The sequence below is a fragment of the Trachypithecus francoisi genome, unplaced genomic scaffold (assembly GCF_009764315.1).
Source record: "Trachypithecus francoisi isolate TF-2019V2 unplaced genomic scaffold, Tfra_2.0 Lachesis_group0, whole genome shotgun sequence".
Lineage (NCBI taxonomy): Eukaryota > Metazoa > Chordata > Mammalia > Primates > Cercopithecidae > Trachypithecus > Trachypithecus francoisi.
In genome coordinates, this window is record NW_022681453.1 from 76916115 (window position 1) to 76931549 (window position 15435).

Below are 15435 nucleotides of genomic sequence, written 5' to 3' on the forward strand. Positions count from 1 at the left end.
ACACAAGCAGATCTCAGATATCTGAAGCACCCACTCTTCTAGATTAGGAGCTTAGGTTGCCCCACATCCCTGTGCAGAGAACTCAGAGCCAAGGTTTCCCAACTCCATTCCCAGACACACCAGTGAGTACCTGGTGGACACCCACTGGTTCTCTATTGGCACTGGTTCTTGCACTTGCTATCAGGAGACCTGCAGAAAGACCTGCCCAGTCAAGACATACCCTTTATGGCTCCTACTCCCCATCCCCTCAGGGCTGAGTAGAGAACTCAGACCACTGTGCATATTAGGAATTAGCCCATTGCCTAAAACAATAGTTTCTGCCAGTAAACATGGATCAAGTATATACCTTAACACATTGGCCACAGCCCACAGCCAGCTCTTACTGTAAGTGCCATCTACACACTTGTAGGATGAACTGAACAGCCCAATATAAAACCTGCCAAAAGTCTTAAGACATAGAACTATAGTAGCAAAGCCAAAACAGCATTCTCTATAGTCATACCACCTAGGGAGTGGGGAAAAAGGAAGGGAAAAATAAAAAAATAAACTAATATAATATTGTTAAAGGGAAAAAAGGAAAATTCTACTCACATAAAAAGAATTACAAAAACTAGAAGTGCCAGTGTCTCCAGATGAGAAGGAACCCATGCAAGAATTCTGACACCATGAAAAATCTGAATGTAGTAACACCAGCAAAGGATTGCACTAGCTCTCCAGCAATGGTCCCTAACCAAAATGTAAACTCAGAGATACAGATAAGGCAGTCAAAGCACAGATTGTAAGGAAGATTAATGAGATCCAAGACGAAGTTGGAAATTAACACAAAAAAACCTTAAAACAATCCAGGAAATGAAAGAAGAGATAAACACCTTAAAAAGAAATCAATCAGGGCTTCTGGAATTGGAAAACTCACCCAAAAATTTTCAAAATACTATTGAAAACTTTATGAATAGACTAAACCAAGGAGAAGAATGAATTTCAGAGCTTGAAGACCACTCTTTTGAAGTAACCCAGTCTACCTGAAATAAAGTTTAAAAGAATTTTAAAAATGAGCAAAGTCTTTGAGAAATATGGGATTATATAAAGAGATCAAACCTATGAATTATTGGCATTCCCTAGAGAAGGAGAAAAGTCAAACAACCTGTAGAATATATTTCAGGAAATAATTCAAGAAAACTTCTTTAATCTTGCTAGAGATGTAGATATCCAGATACAAAAACCTAGAGACAGTATACAAAATGAACATCCCCAACACATATAGTCACCAGACTGTCCAAGGTCAATGCCAAAGAAAAAATTTTAAGGTCAGAGAAATAGGGTAGATAACATACAACGGGAACTCCATGAGGCTAACAGCAGACTTCTCAGCAGAAACCTTACAAGCCAGGAGAGACTAGGGGCCTATATTCATCATTCTGAAAGAAAGAAAATTCCAGCCAAGAATTTCATATCCTGCCAAACTAAGCTTTATAAGCAAAGGAAAATTAAAATATTTTCCAGACAAGAAAGTGCTAAGGGAATTCATTACCATGAGACCACCCTTACAAGAGACTGTTAAGAGAATTCTAAACAAGGAAACGAAAGAATGGCACCTGCTACCACAAAAACTCACCTATGTATATACCTTGCAGGCCATATAAAACAAAAGCACAATAGCAACTGCACAATAGACAGCTAGCAACTTCACAGTAGGATCAAAATTTACATATCAATATGAATCTTGAATGTAAATGGTCTAAACACCCCCATATAAAAGGCATAGAGTAGCAAGTTGAATTTAAAAAACAAGACCTATCCTTCAAGAAACCCATCTCACACATAATGACACCAATGAGCTAAAAGTAAAGGGCTAGAGAAAGATCTACCATGCAAATGGAAAACAAAAAAGAGCAGGGGTCACTATTTTTATATCAGATAAAACAGACTTTACATTGGAAACAGTAAAAAAGGACAAAGAAGTGCATTATGTAATAATAAGGGATTCAATTTAACAAGAAGACGTAACCATCCTAAATTTATATGCACCCAATATTGGAGCACCTAAGTTCATAAAACACATACTTCTAGATGTATGAAAAGGCTTAGATAGTTACACAATAATAGTGAGGGACTTCAACTCCCCACTGACAGTATTAGACAGATTGAGGCAGAAAAGTAACAAAGAAATTCTGGACTTTAACTCAACACTTGGACCTAATAGACATCTACTGCATACTCCACCCATCAACCACAATATATATTATTCTCATCTGCACACAAAAAATATTCTAAGACTGACCACATGCTCAGCCATAAAGCAAGTCTCAATCAATTCAAAAGAATCAAAATCATACCAACCATACTCTTGGACAGCAGTGGGATAAAAATAGAAATGAATACCAAGAAGATCTCTCAAAACCACACAATTACATAGAAATTAAACAACTGACTTCTGACTGATGTTTGAGTAGACAACTAAATCAAGGCAAAAATCAAAAAAATACTTTGAAATAAATGAAAACAGAGACACAACATACCAACGTCTCTGGGATACAGCAAAACCAGTATTAAGCATAAAGTTTATAACACTAAATGCCTACCTCAAAAGTTAGAAAGATCTCAAATTAACAATCTAATTTCACAACTAGAGGAACTAGAAAAACAAGAACAAATGAGCTACAAAGCTAGGAGAAGAAAAGAAATAACTAAAATCAGAGAAGAACTGAACAAAATTAAGACAGAAAAATCCATACAAAGAATCAATGGAAATAAAGTAGGTTTTTTGAAAGGATAAACAAAATCAGTATATCACTAACTAGATTAAAGTAAAAAGAGAGATCCAAATAAGCACAATCAGAAATGACAAAAGTGACATTGTAACCAATCCCACAGAAATACAAAGGATCCTTGGAGACTATAAACACCTCTACACACACAAACTAGAAAATATAGAAGAAATGGTGTATCAGTCCATTTTCGTGCTGCTGATAAAGACATACTTGAGACTGGGCAATTTATGAAAGAAAGAGGTTTACTGGATTTACAGTTCCATGTGGCTGGGAGGCTTCACAATTATGGCAGAAGGTGAAAGACACATCTCATATAGTGGCAGACAAGAGAAGAGAGCTTGGGCAGGGAAACTCCCCCTTATATAATCATCAGATCTCATGAGACTTATTCACTATCATGAGAACAGCACAGGAAAGACTTGTCCCCATGATTCAACTACCTCCATCAGGTCCCTCCCACAACATGTGGGAATTTAAGATGAGATTTGGGTGGAAACACAGCCAAATCATATCAAACAGATAAATTTCTGGGACCACACAATCTCCCAAGATGGAATCAGGAAGAAATTGGAAAACTGAACAGACCAATATCAGGTTTCAAAATTGAATCAAAAAAAAAAAACCTACCAACCAAAAAAAAAAAAAAGAAAATGCCCAGGACAGATGGATTCATAGCCAAATTCTACCAGATACACAAAGAGAAGAAGAGCTAATACCAATTCTACTGAAACTATTTCAAAAAAAATCTATGAGAAGGAACTCCTTCCTAACTCATTCTACAAAGCCAACATCACCCTGATACCAAAATCTGGCAAAACACAATGAAAAAAGAAAACTACAGGCCAATATTCCCAATCAACATAGATGTGGAAATTCTCAACAAAATTTTAGCAAATTAAATCCAGCAGCACATCAAAGAGTTAATATACCATGATCAAGTAGGCTTTATTTCTGGGATGCAAGGCTGGTTCAACATCCAGCAAATCAATAACTGTGGTTCACCACATAAACAGAATCAAAAACAAAACCATATGATCATCTTAATAGACATAAAGGAAGCTTTTGATAAGATCCAATATCTCTTCATGATAAAAAGCCTCAACAGACTAGGCACTGAAGGAACACACTTCAAAATAATAGGAACCATCAAGCTCCTATTATTTTTGGGACAAGTCCACAGCCAATATCATACTGAATGGGCAAAAGCTGGAACCATTCCCTTTGAGAACTGGAACAAGAAAAGGATGCCCATTCCCATTACTCCTATTCAACATAATACTAGAAATGCCAGCCAAAGCAATTAGGCAGAAGAAAGAAATAAAAGTCATCCAAATAAGAAAAAGAAGTCAAACTATTTCTCTTTGCAGGTAATATGATTTTATATTTAAAACACCCTAAGGACTCTACCAAAAGGCTTCTGGAGGTGACAAACAACTTTAGCAAAGTTTCAGGATGCAGAATCAATGTACAAAAATCAGTAGGATTTCTATACACCAATGTTCAAGGTGAGAGTCAAATCAAGAACACACTCCCATTTACAATATCCACCCACACACACACACACACACACACACAAACCTTAGGAATACATGCAACCAAGGAGGTAAAAGATTTCTATAAAGAGAATGACAAAATACTGTTGAAAGAAATCACAGATGACATAAAAAAATGAAGAAACATTCTATGCTTGTGGATTGGAAGAATAAATATTGTTAAAATAGCCATACTGCCCAAAACAATCTACAGATTCAACACTATTCATATTGAATTACCAACATAATTTTTCACAGAATTAGAAAAAATAGCCAGGTGTGGTGGCTCATGCCTGTAATTCCAGCACTTTAGGAGGCCGAGGCAGATGAATTGCGAGGTCAGGAGTTTGAGACCACCCTGGCCAACATGGTGAAACCCCATCTCTACTAAAAATACAAAACATTAGCTGGGTTTCATAGTGGGCACCTGTAATCCCAACTACTCAGGAGGCTGAGGCAGAAGAACCACTTGAACCCAGGAGGCAGAGGTTGCAGTGAGCCAAGATCACGCCATTGCACTCCAGCTTGGGCGACAGTGCGAGACTCTGTCTCAAAAAAAAAAAAAAAAAGAAAAGAAAAACAAAAAGCCAGGGCATCACAATGCTATAAAGGCATAGTAACCAAAGCAGCATGCTACTGGTACAAAAACAGACACACAGACCAATGGAACAGAATAGAGAACCTATAAACAATATAGTCTTCAACAAAGTTGACAATACAAGCAATGGGGAAAGGACTCCCTATTCAATAACTGGTACTAGGATAACTGACTAGCCATATATAGAGGAATGAAACTGAAACTATTTCATTCTTTCCCCTACCTTTCACCATATACAAAACTTCACTCAAGATGGATTAAAGGTTTAAATGGAAGACCTCGAACTATAAAAATCCTAGAAGACAACCTAGGAAGCACTATTCTCCACACTGGCCTTGGCAAATAATTTATGACTAAGTCTTCAAAAGCAATTGCAACAAAAACAGAAACTGACAAGGAGGACCTAATTAAACTAAAGAGTTTCTGCACAGCAGAAGAAACTATCAGTAGAATAAACAGACAACCTACAGTATGGGAGAAAATACTCCCAAATTGTGCATTTGACAAAAGCCTGTATCCAGAATTTATAAAGAACTTAAACAATTGAACAAGCAAAAAACAACCCCACTAAAAATGCATGAAAGACATGGACAGATGCGTCTCAAATGAAGACATACAAGCAGCCAACAAACATGAAAAAGTGCTCATCATCACTAATCATTAGAGAAATGCAAATCAAAACCACAATGAGATACTATCTCACACCATTCAGAATGACTTATTAAAAAGTCAAAAACAACAGATAGGAGGCTGCAGAGAAAAGGAAACGTATACACTGTTGGTGGGAATGTAAACTAGTTCAGCCACTATGGACAGTAGTTTGGAGATATCTCAAAGAACTTAAAACAGAACTACCATTTGATGCAGCAATGGCATTACTGGAGATTATGTATACATACAAATTATTCTACCAAAAAGACACATGCACTTGCATGTTCATCATAGCACCACTTACAATAAATAGCAAAGACATGGAATCAACCGAGGTGTTCATCAGTGGTGGGTTGAATGAAGAAAATGTGGTTCATATATGCCATGAAATACTATACAGCCATAAAAAAGACCCAAATCATGTCCTTTGCAGCAATATGGATGCAGCTGAAACCCATTATCCTAAGCAAATTAACACAGCAAAAGAAAACCAAATATTGCATGTTCTCACCTATAAGTGGGAGTTAAACATTGGGTACTCATGGATGTAAAGATGGCAACATTAGACACCGGGGATTTCTACAGAGGGAAGGGAGTGAGGGGTCAAGGGTTGAAACACTAACTGCTGGGTATTATGCTCAGTACCCGGGTAATGGAATTATTTGAATCCCAAGCCCAGCATAACGCAGTATACCCAGGTAACAAACTTGCACATGTATCCCCAGAATCTAAAATAAAAATTGGAAAAAAAAGATTTTTTAAAATTATTGCCCAAAGAATACTTTCATATATTATCAGCAGATATTCTCTTTTTTGTATATTGAATTTAACTCAGAATGATGTAGGTAATGTTTAATGCATTAATCTCTTTTACCTCAAGAAAGTAATACTGTCATAGAAAGCAGAAGGAAATACAAGAAGGTGCTGGAGATTGATAATCTTCTTGGAAGGAGGACACCCAAGTCAGCAGTTTCTTATACAATCCTATAATAATAAAAGCAGTTCAAGAATGGTCCAAAAAAAGAATTAATTGCTTACAATAAGATCAATATCTATACCTTGGAATAATGTGTACAAGATGATTAGGAAAACACTGTAATTTCAACAGGCAAACTATGAACAACCAATTCAAGTAAAAGACAATACCTAACAATGGGGAAAATAGTAATCTAAGAAATGCAAATTTAAAAAAAATAAAGTATTGGCATTTGCTTTTTTAATTGACAAATTTTTTATTCATTGGTAAAATCTATTTCCTTTGAAATAGAAGAGGAAATAGATGAAAATTGAGGGATATTGATTTTCTCATATTTTGCTGGTAGAAGAGTAATAACAACTTGTAACAAAGTTAGAAGAATGCTCACACACTTTGAATTAGTGATTATACTTCCAGGGATTAATCTGAAGTAAATTATTCTTACAGTAAATGTGTACAAAACATCCAAGGCACCACTACTTCTAATGACAAAAGAAAGAGCTCAAGTGTCTAACAACAAGATTGTCTACAGAACATCCATATGAGGAAATATTGTGCAACCATTAAAATGGTTGGTTGTACAGGCCAATGTAAAATATGAAGAGGAAGGCAAAATATGCAACATACAACATATACACATCTTTCGACATGAAAAGGGTCTAGAAAAGATCAATACAAATTATTTAATTATGGAATTAGAAGGATGAGAGTAGGAGTGGTTTTGTTCACTTCTCTCATTTTATGTGGTTCTATTGATTTTATAATCAAAAACGTGATTATGAAACTATTAAACATTATGAAATATAAATTATTTGAAAGTTATTTATTTCTTCTTAACACCCTTTGCATTCAGCAATACTGGTTTGATGAGAGGGGGGTTTTATAGTCTGAACTGAAGCTCAATGAGTGGTAATGGATTAAGTCAATGCTTCTCACAATGGACAATCCTCCTCCTGACAATCCATAAACTATACCTGTTCATTTTAGCAGGCATCAGTGGCTTCTCAGACTCTGACTCCTAGGTGAAATCATTCTGCCACCACTCTATGAATGACAAGGGATCCACACTCACGTGCTCAATTCCTTCCTTGGCCTTAGCAAAAATGAACAAGTGTTTCTCATGGGAATCCAATTGACCCTCTAATACATCCTACTCTGGGTTGTAAGTCAATATTGAAAAATACCAAAGCCCTCTATGTTTTTGTTTTTTCTTTGCACTTCTATTAGGAAAGAGTGAGACTGTTATGAAGACCGAAGCATGTATTAATGCTGTGGCTATGAGAGGCGTCCTGCGGCAGAAACACACTTCCCTACATCAAGAAGGAACAACTTCAAGTTGGATCCTGTGTGGACAATCTTGGTGCTAAGCAGAAAAGAAGCTTGGACCTTGAGACCAGCCAGTTCAACATATATACCTTTTGCAAAATTTCCTTGACTTAAAATATTTGTTATTTTAAATATACAAAACATTTTAGAAAACCTTAGAGTAAATTTTAGTCTTAGAGCCAGAAAATAAGCTTATAGCCATCTAGATATTTTGCATATTGCTCTTACAGCAATAATGGTTTGGTTCACTTTATGAAAAATAAAATGTATTAAAATCTAGTTTAAATGTTGTTCTTGATCCAAGTATTGATTTGTTTCACTCACTGCACTTCACTCATCTCGGTAGCTCTCAGAGAATTATAATAGTGAGGAATGAAAACTGATTCAGACTGAATCAGGCAACTTAGGCCTAAGTGAAACTTTCAGTAATCATTTTATTCACCATTATACTCACAGCAATGAGCACAATGCCTGGCGTGTAATTTTAGAAAATAGTCTTAACAGTGAAGAGTTGGACTATTTTAGGCATCCAACACATGCCATATAGTTATGATGAACTCATTTTGTAACAATCATATGAGGTAAGTACAATTATTCCCAATTTATGAATGAGTAAACTGAAAATCTTACAACTAGGAAGAGGCAGAGCAGAGATTTGAAAACAAGTTATAAAACATATCCCTCTAATATGGTAAGCCCTAAATACATATCTGAAGAATTACTAAAAATTTAAAGCTATGTCTTCAGAGTCAGACTTCCACCTGGGGGTTTGGAAATCTGAATGCTATGCCAAATAACCGGTGGTGGGCACAGTTTTAGAAGCCAAGTATGGCGACTCCTGTCACAAAAGTGTCCTTGTAGAAAAGACAGCTTGGTTTGTTTCTGCTGACAAAGTCAAATCAAACTGCTGCCACTTCTCTCCACAGCTAACCGTAACCAGTTTTTTTCCCAATGATAATTACCTGACAGCTTTTAAGTGTTTAAGGAATCCCATTAATGAGTACCCCTCCTCTCCTGAGTTCTGAACCAACTGAAAATTGTGATAAAGGGTTAAAGCAGATGGAGATTAAAACATGCACAAGCTCACCATTGTTACTCATGGAGCTGACATTAGATAATGTGGTTGCCTTCTTTACCCTAGAATTGGAAAGATTGGCTACTGTAGGCATTTGTCATTAAGCTTAATGCATAGCTGAGAACAGTAGAAAATGCAGGATTTCTAAGACTAAATTTACTCCAAAAAATATCAGGAAGAAGGGGATTAACAAAGAATGTCCAGGTTCTACTTCCAAATTCATCAACCAAATAAACCACCTCTCTTCAGTAGAACAAATGAGAAAATGAAGATGGGCAGCAATATAAAGGCAATGGAGAGTTCAGCCCTTGATCTAGAGCAGGCACCAGGAGAGGGAAGAAGTGTTTTCCACCAACAGTAGCTGTTACTTAAGGAGAGCCTAATGTATCTTCTGATACGCTATTCTGAGTGCTTTTCCCTCATTAGCTTATGCTGTCATCATATGAATTTTGGGAGGTACGTACCATCATCATTAGTTCCATTTTGCCAAGGAAGTAATGGAGCTTAGAGCATACAAATAAATTGCTCAAAGTCACATGGCTAGGCATGATGACATGGATTTAAATCCTCCAAGCACAATCAGTATAATGCTTTTTAAGTTATTTAGATTTTATTATGGAAATTTAAGCCATTGAAGAAGTATTGCATACACTCCATTACATTAGTCACTGTCAATGTCATGGACTAGGTTTGTGTACTGGATTGTAAACCTTTTCCCTGTGGGAAAAGGCCACTACACAAGACACTGGAATATAAAATCCTTGTACCATGCATGATGTATATAACCAGCCTTATCTTCAGGGCATGGTGGGTTATGTGCCTAGGGCTCTGCTTTTACCTGAAATAATGTAATGTACAGACTTTGGCTGAGGAGGGTGCTTAGAGCTCATTTTCATTTGGCTCTTCAGAGGAAACCTGCTTATTTGCTTACAATGCCCAGAACATTGTCTGCTTTTAAAATTTTTATATAAAAGGCTTTCCTTGGTCCATTGACCCTTGAATATTTTTGTAATTTAGCTTTATTCTTTAACTTTTATAATGCTTAAACCTGGTTTGTACTTTTTCTGCAGATAGTTAACTTATCTTCCCTATTCTATATTAGTTTTACTAATGAAAAACAGGAAACTTTGCAAATGAAGAAACATTCTCCCCAAGGGTCATTCATTCTCAGAGAAGTTCTGTGCCACCCTCCTGGTGGTTGCAGCTATGAGAGCACTCCCAGTGAACTGAAAAAGTTCCCATTCTGTTTCTAGACAATCATCTCTGGATTACCATGGCTCCTGCAAAGTCAGTAGAGCTATGTGCTGAAATCTCTTCACCAGAAAGCAAAAGTCCAACCCCAACGTCCACCTAGAGAGTTACTGAAACTCTGTTATCTCCTCTTTAAACAAAATCCTTTTTTTGTATGGAATAGCAGCAATTAATAGTTACAGTTTTCAAACACGTAACTATCTGACATTAGCTAGGACCACTAATCAGTTCATATTCTGTATCACAAAGTATATAGGTAGAAAGTTCTATTCAGGAAGATTCCTCAGTACTCTGTCACCATGCAGCCTTTATCCTCTTTTAAAGGGAAGAAGAATAGGAAAGTCTTAACTAAACTATTTGACTTCTGGTTCTGTAAGAAGTCTTAAATAAATCACTTCTTTTCCCATAATAAAATGCCCCAAAAGAATTTTCTTTCTGCATAAATAGTTCTCCCAATTCCCTTTCCTCTTTTCACCATTGCCAGAAAGTGACTGGACTAGGGCTAGAATTATCCCATCTAGGCCTTTGAAACTGCAGGAGTGACTAGAATCACTCTTATCACTCAGTCTTATCCTGAAGGTCTCTAACGTGCCTTGTGCTGAGGCCAGCCCAGATTGTGAAAACCCGCGTAAGAACTGGGAAGCCTTGACACACTAAACATGCAAATATACCACTCCTTATTGACACATTGGAGCGATGTAGACCAGGTTTCAAAGTCAAGCTTATCTTTCAACAAGTACTTATTAAGTAGGACAACAAATGGATAAATCCACACCCTGTTTGATATATCCTAGCTCTGTCACTTCCTATTGGGATATCCTTTAGCAAGTCACTTGAACCTGGTGTTCTCATCTACCACAAAGAGGAAATAGAATTTATTCCACAGAATTCTTACATGAATAAATTAGAAATTGTATCTAAAGCATTTAACAGAGATCCTGGATTATTAGCAAGCTCTCAACAAATACTTATTGTGATTATACTTTTCTATGATCTTCAAAGGAGAGAGCAAAACAGTCATTGATCATTAATTCTTTACAGCAATGCCAAAGGATAGGAAAGTAAATTTAAAAATCTCAACCCAAATATTCTCTGATTTCTCTGTCATCTGCTAACAAATATCCAGATTTTTATTTCCAATTCAACACATACAGTTTCTTACATATGTTAGAAATATAGTTTCTTAGATGTGTTAGGCACAAGGGTTAACACTGAGAAGAATAAAGAGTGAATCTGTGATTCAAAGATTTGTTATCTGGGCTTCTTTGTGTGGGGGTGTGTTGCTCTATTCATTTATGGAGAGGAGATGTATTATTTATAGTCCAGTGAGTTTCACAGCAGTAAATCTGTATATTATAAATATCCTGCTCTTTCATGCTACTTTACACAAGTGATGGATAGCTAACACTTCCACAGCTCAGCTTCTCCATCTAGCGGCCTGAGTAAAACAGATGCTGGAAAGCAATTCCTAACCTTCCCCTAAATTACAATGGGCAGATTGATTTTCAGAACTCACCCTGCCATGGCTCTCTGGACTGAAAGACTCCTTTAGACAATATTGGAACTAATTAAGCCACCCATGGAGCAGCATCCAGGCTGTGTCTGCTCAGGCTGCCCCAACCAGGGTCTGGGATCTGTTCATTCATACTGGTGAGAAGTCAACAATAGCCCTACTCACTGGCTAAGCACCCTGTCCACGTTGTCTCTCTTTTACAATGCTAAGACGTTCTGGTCTCCTGCTGCTAGCCTCTAGGTGGTGCAAAAGGTGCTGAGGCCACTGAGGAGGTGGCACTTTTAGGTTAGATTGATTATTTTTCTTTTTTTCTGAAGGCAATAGGGAAGAGAGAAGTTAGTTATAATGATATATGAAGATTCCTTCAGACTCTCACATATACATACCTCTTTTTTTCACACACAAAATGGCAGACCACTGGTTGTCATCCCAGATTCTCCATACACAAGGAAGAAGCATTTGATAACTTGGAACACACACTCTATTTTTTATCATAATTATCCAGCCTGGGTAAGGGAATGGTTTTGAAAGAGGAGAGTAGGAGAAACAGACTAGGGTACCCCTAGGTTTCTTAGATCTATATGCAGTAGAAACCTCTAATTTTTAATGTAAGCTTTGTTAAGAATATTCTTTTTTACTTCAGTGCTTCATTTAATTTACTGATGGGAGGATTTTCCTGACTTTCAAATATTTACAAAATAAGAAAATTCACCACCCTAACATCTTTCCCAGAGTCAATTACCTGAGGGATTCATGAAAAAAAAATTAATGGGGCTACTACTGGGGAAACAGAATTAAAAGCAAAATCTCCTGCTATTTCAGAAAACCTGTCCACAAAAATAGAAGAGAAAGAAAACACTTTTATTGCTGAATAAATATTCAACCAGAATGTAATGTGCACCACAGGCAATCCCCGAAACAGATTACAAAAACAGAAAGAAATCTTCCCTTTTATATGCCAAGAAGATATCCAACATTGCACACATTTTCTCAAGACAATGACTAGTATTCAAATAAGAGGACTTGACAGCAACATTTGTCACATAGAGTTTATCTGAAATTATTTTTGTAATATATTTGCTAATTGCCCTTAAAAATTAATTTCCCCTTTCTTTTTGATTGGAGGGAGCTTTGCAATTGGGAGTCAGGGGTCAACTGAAGTTAGGCTCTAGAGAATTGTATTCTGGAACACTTGAGCATGGAGACTGCACATAGATGTTAGGGTATGTGCTCTGAGATAAACAAAAGCTACAGTGACAGAACATAACCAATCTCAAAGATAATTTCAAAGAACAATGACAGCAAAGATTAGGTGGGAGCAGTATTTGACAGTGCTTATTCGATATTGTCTCTTAGAGCAGCAAACTAGATTGTACAAGTCATTAGCATCAGATAGCTTTAAAGTTGTGACCTTCTTGTACATGAATTTTCTAGCCAGTTTCCTTTCCTTTGCAAGAGGTAACAAAATATGAAACCCTAGAACGTGTGAGAAGTTCAGACATTAGGTAGGTATAAGCAGGCTCTCTGGCCAGGGCTGCTTTCTGTCCTGCGGGGGCTAGTGAGTCTTGGGTATTTTTATTTTATTTTCACGTTTGTGTTTTTTTAGAAAAGTGAATGGTCAATAATGGCTTACCTTTTATAATAAAATCTTCTGTTTTTAATAAACTGCTCCTGGAAATCCCTCACAGAGCCAAAAGGAAGTTTGGAGAGCAGCTATATGGAGAAGAATGATGTGGGGTGAATCTAGGGTTGCACAGCTAGTACCCTAGTTTCTGGGAAATTGTTTCTTCTAAGCCCACTCCCCATGCTTGTCTGCCTGTTTTAGATAGGACCTTTACATTACTCAAGGACAAGCAATAAAATATTTTGCGTTTTGTTTTATTTCTTTCAAGGAACTTCATAAGAGCAGTCCTGTATCTGCTTTTCTTGCCATTGAACCCACAGTGCCCAGCACATAGTAGGCACTCAGCACATACTTCCTAAAGGAATGAACAAACGGATGAGTGACCAAACTAGAAACAACCATCGAATACAAGGATAATACAAAAACCGATGATTCCGGTCCCCAGATTTCTTTCTTTTTTAACCTTTTTTCTATTGAGATTCATTTATATGCAGTGAAATGCACCCTTATTAGTATACAGTTCTATGAATTATGAGAAATGCATACAGTCATGTGGCCACTAACACAATCAAGATAAAGAATAACAACAAAAAATTTCCTCCTGTCCTTTGAAAGTCAACATCTCCCCCATCTTTTGCTCCTGGCAACACTAGTATGTTTTCTGTTCCTATGGTTTCACCTTATCTTGAATGTCACAGAAGGTAGGCTTTAAGTCTGGTCTCTTTCACTTAGTATAATGCATTTGTGATTGATCCTAGTTATTGCATGTATTAATAGTCCACTCCTTTTCAATGATGGTCAGGATTCTGTTGTGTGGATGTAATATAACACACAGATTATTTAGCAATTCACTCATTGGAGATCAGTTGGGCTATTTCCGGGGTTTTTTGGCTATTATGAGTAAAACATATATAAAAATTTATACACACATTCTTAGAGGATGTAAGTTTCACTTGGCTAAATGCCTAGGAGTGAAATTGCTAGGTTGTACAGTAAGTCTATGTTCAATTTTGTAAGAAATTGTCATACTTCTGAGATGGGAGAGTTCCCTTGACCCCTTCTCGGGACTTGCGACAGGGGTGTGGCCTACTTACTTGGCCACCACCATACTCAAACTCTCTGTGGGAGCAGGAGCACACAGGCAAGCGGGTGCCAGGGCTGGGGTGAGCACTTTTGAGCTCCAGCCCAACAGCAGCGTCTAGGGATGTGTTACAATTAATGCTCTTTTAGCAGTTGCCATCCGTGGACAGCTCAGTGTTAACCCACCCAGTGGAGAGTCAGGGTGACAGCCTTTTACACCCTGCCCTCTTGGTACCTGGGTTCTTGTTTGGCATCCAGGAATAATCAGATTGCATGAATGGTTTGAAAGGTGTTGAATATGGAGGATTTTATTAAATGGTGGAAGTGGCTTTCAGTGGAAGGGGAGCTGGAAAGGGGATGATACAGGAAAAAGGTGATCTTTCCCTGAAGCCTGCTGTCTCTGGCCAGGCTGCTCTCTGAAGTCATGCCACCTGAAGTTAAGCTGCATCTCTGACACTCAGTTGCTTCTCCTCTCGATGTTCAGCTGCTTGTCTCTCTGCCAGCTGAGGTCTGGGGTTTATATGGGTTTATATGGGCACAGAATAGGGGGGCTGGACAGGCCACACAGTAACATTTGGGCAGGATAACAGGGATAACCGTTCTCATTTAGGGCTGCAGTTTCAAGGCTTGAGGGTGGGACCTTTGCCAGTGAGCCACCCTCTTCTACCCAGTAAAGCCATCTGCCTTCTGTCCTTATCACTTCTTTCCAAAAAGGCTGTCATTTTGCATTCTCATCAGCAATGAATGAGACTTCCAGTTGCTCTGCATACCTTGTCATGACTTGATATTGTCAGGGTTTTACAGCCATTGTAATAAGTGTGTGAAAGTGTTCCATTGTGGATTTGATTTACACTTCCCTAATGACTACAACGTTTATCATCTTTTAATGGTCATCTGTATAGTTCCTTTGGTGAAGTGTCTGTTCAAATATTTTGCCTATTTTGTTATTGGGTGTTTGTTTTCAGATTTGAGAGTTGTTGATACTATATTTTTTACAGGTCTGTGGCTTGACTGTTTTAACCTCCTTCTGACTTTTTTAAG

At 37.4% G+C, this 15435-nt stretch overlaps 1 protein-coding gene across 3 annotated transcripts in view; it reads left to right on the plus strand.

Moving 5' to 3' along the window:
• SLC9C1 (solute carrier family 9 member C1) overlaps positions 1-8094 on the plus strand; it is a 146918-nt gene extending 138824 nt beyond the window's left edge. For all 3 annotated transcript variants that reach the window (XM_033211311.1, XM_033211312.1, XM_033211314.1), the window contains one exon: positions 7753-8094. In XM_033211311.1, the coding sequence (XP_033067202.1) occupies positions 7753-7773 (21 nt within the window). In that variant the 3' untranslated portion in view covers positions 7774-8094. The remainder of the gene's footprint in view (positions 1-7752) is intronic.
• Positions 8095-15435: the final 7341 nt, after the last annotated feature.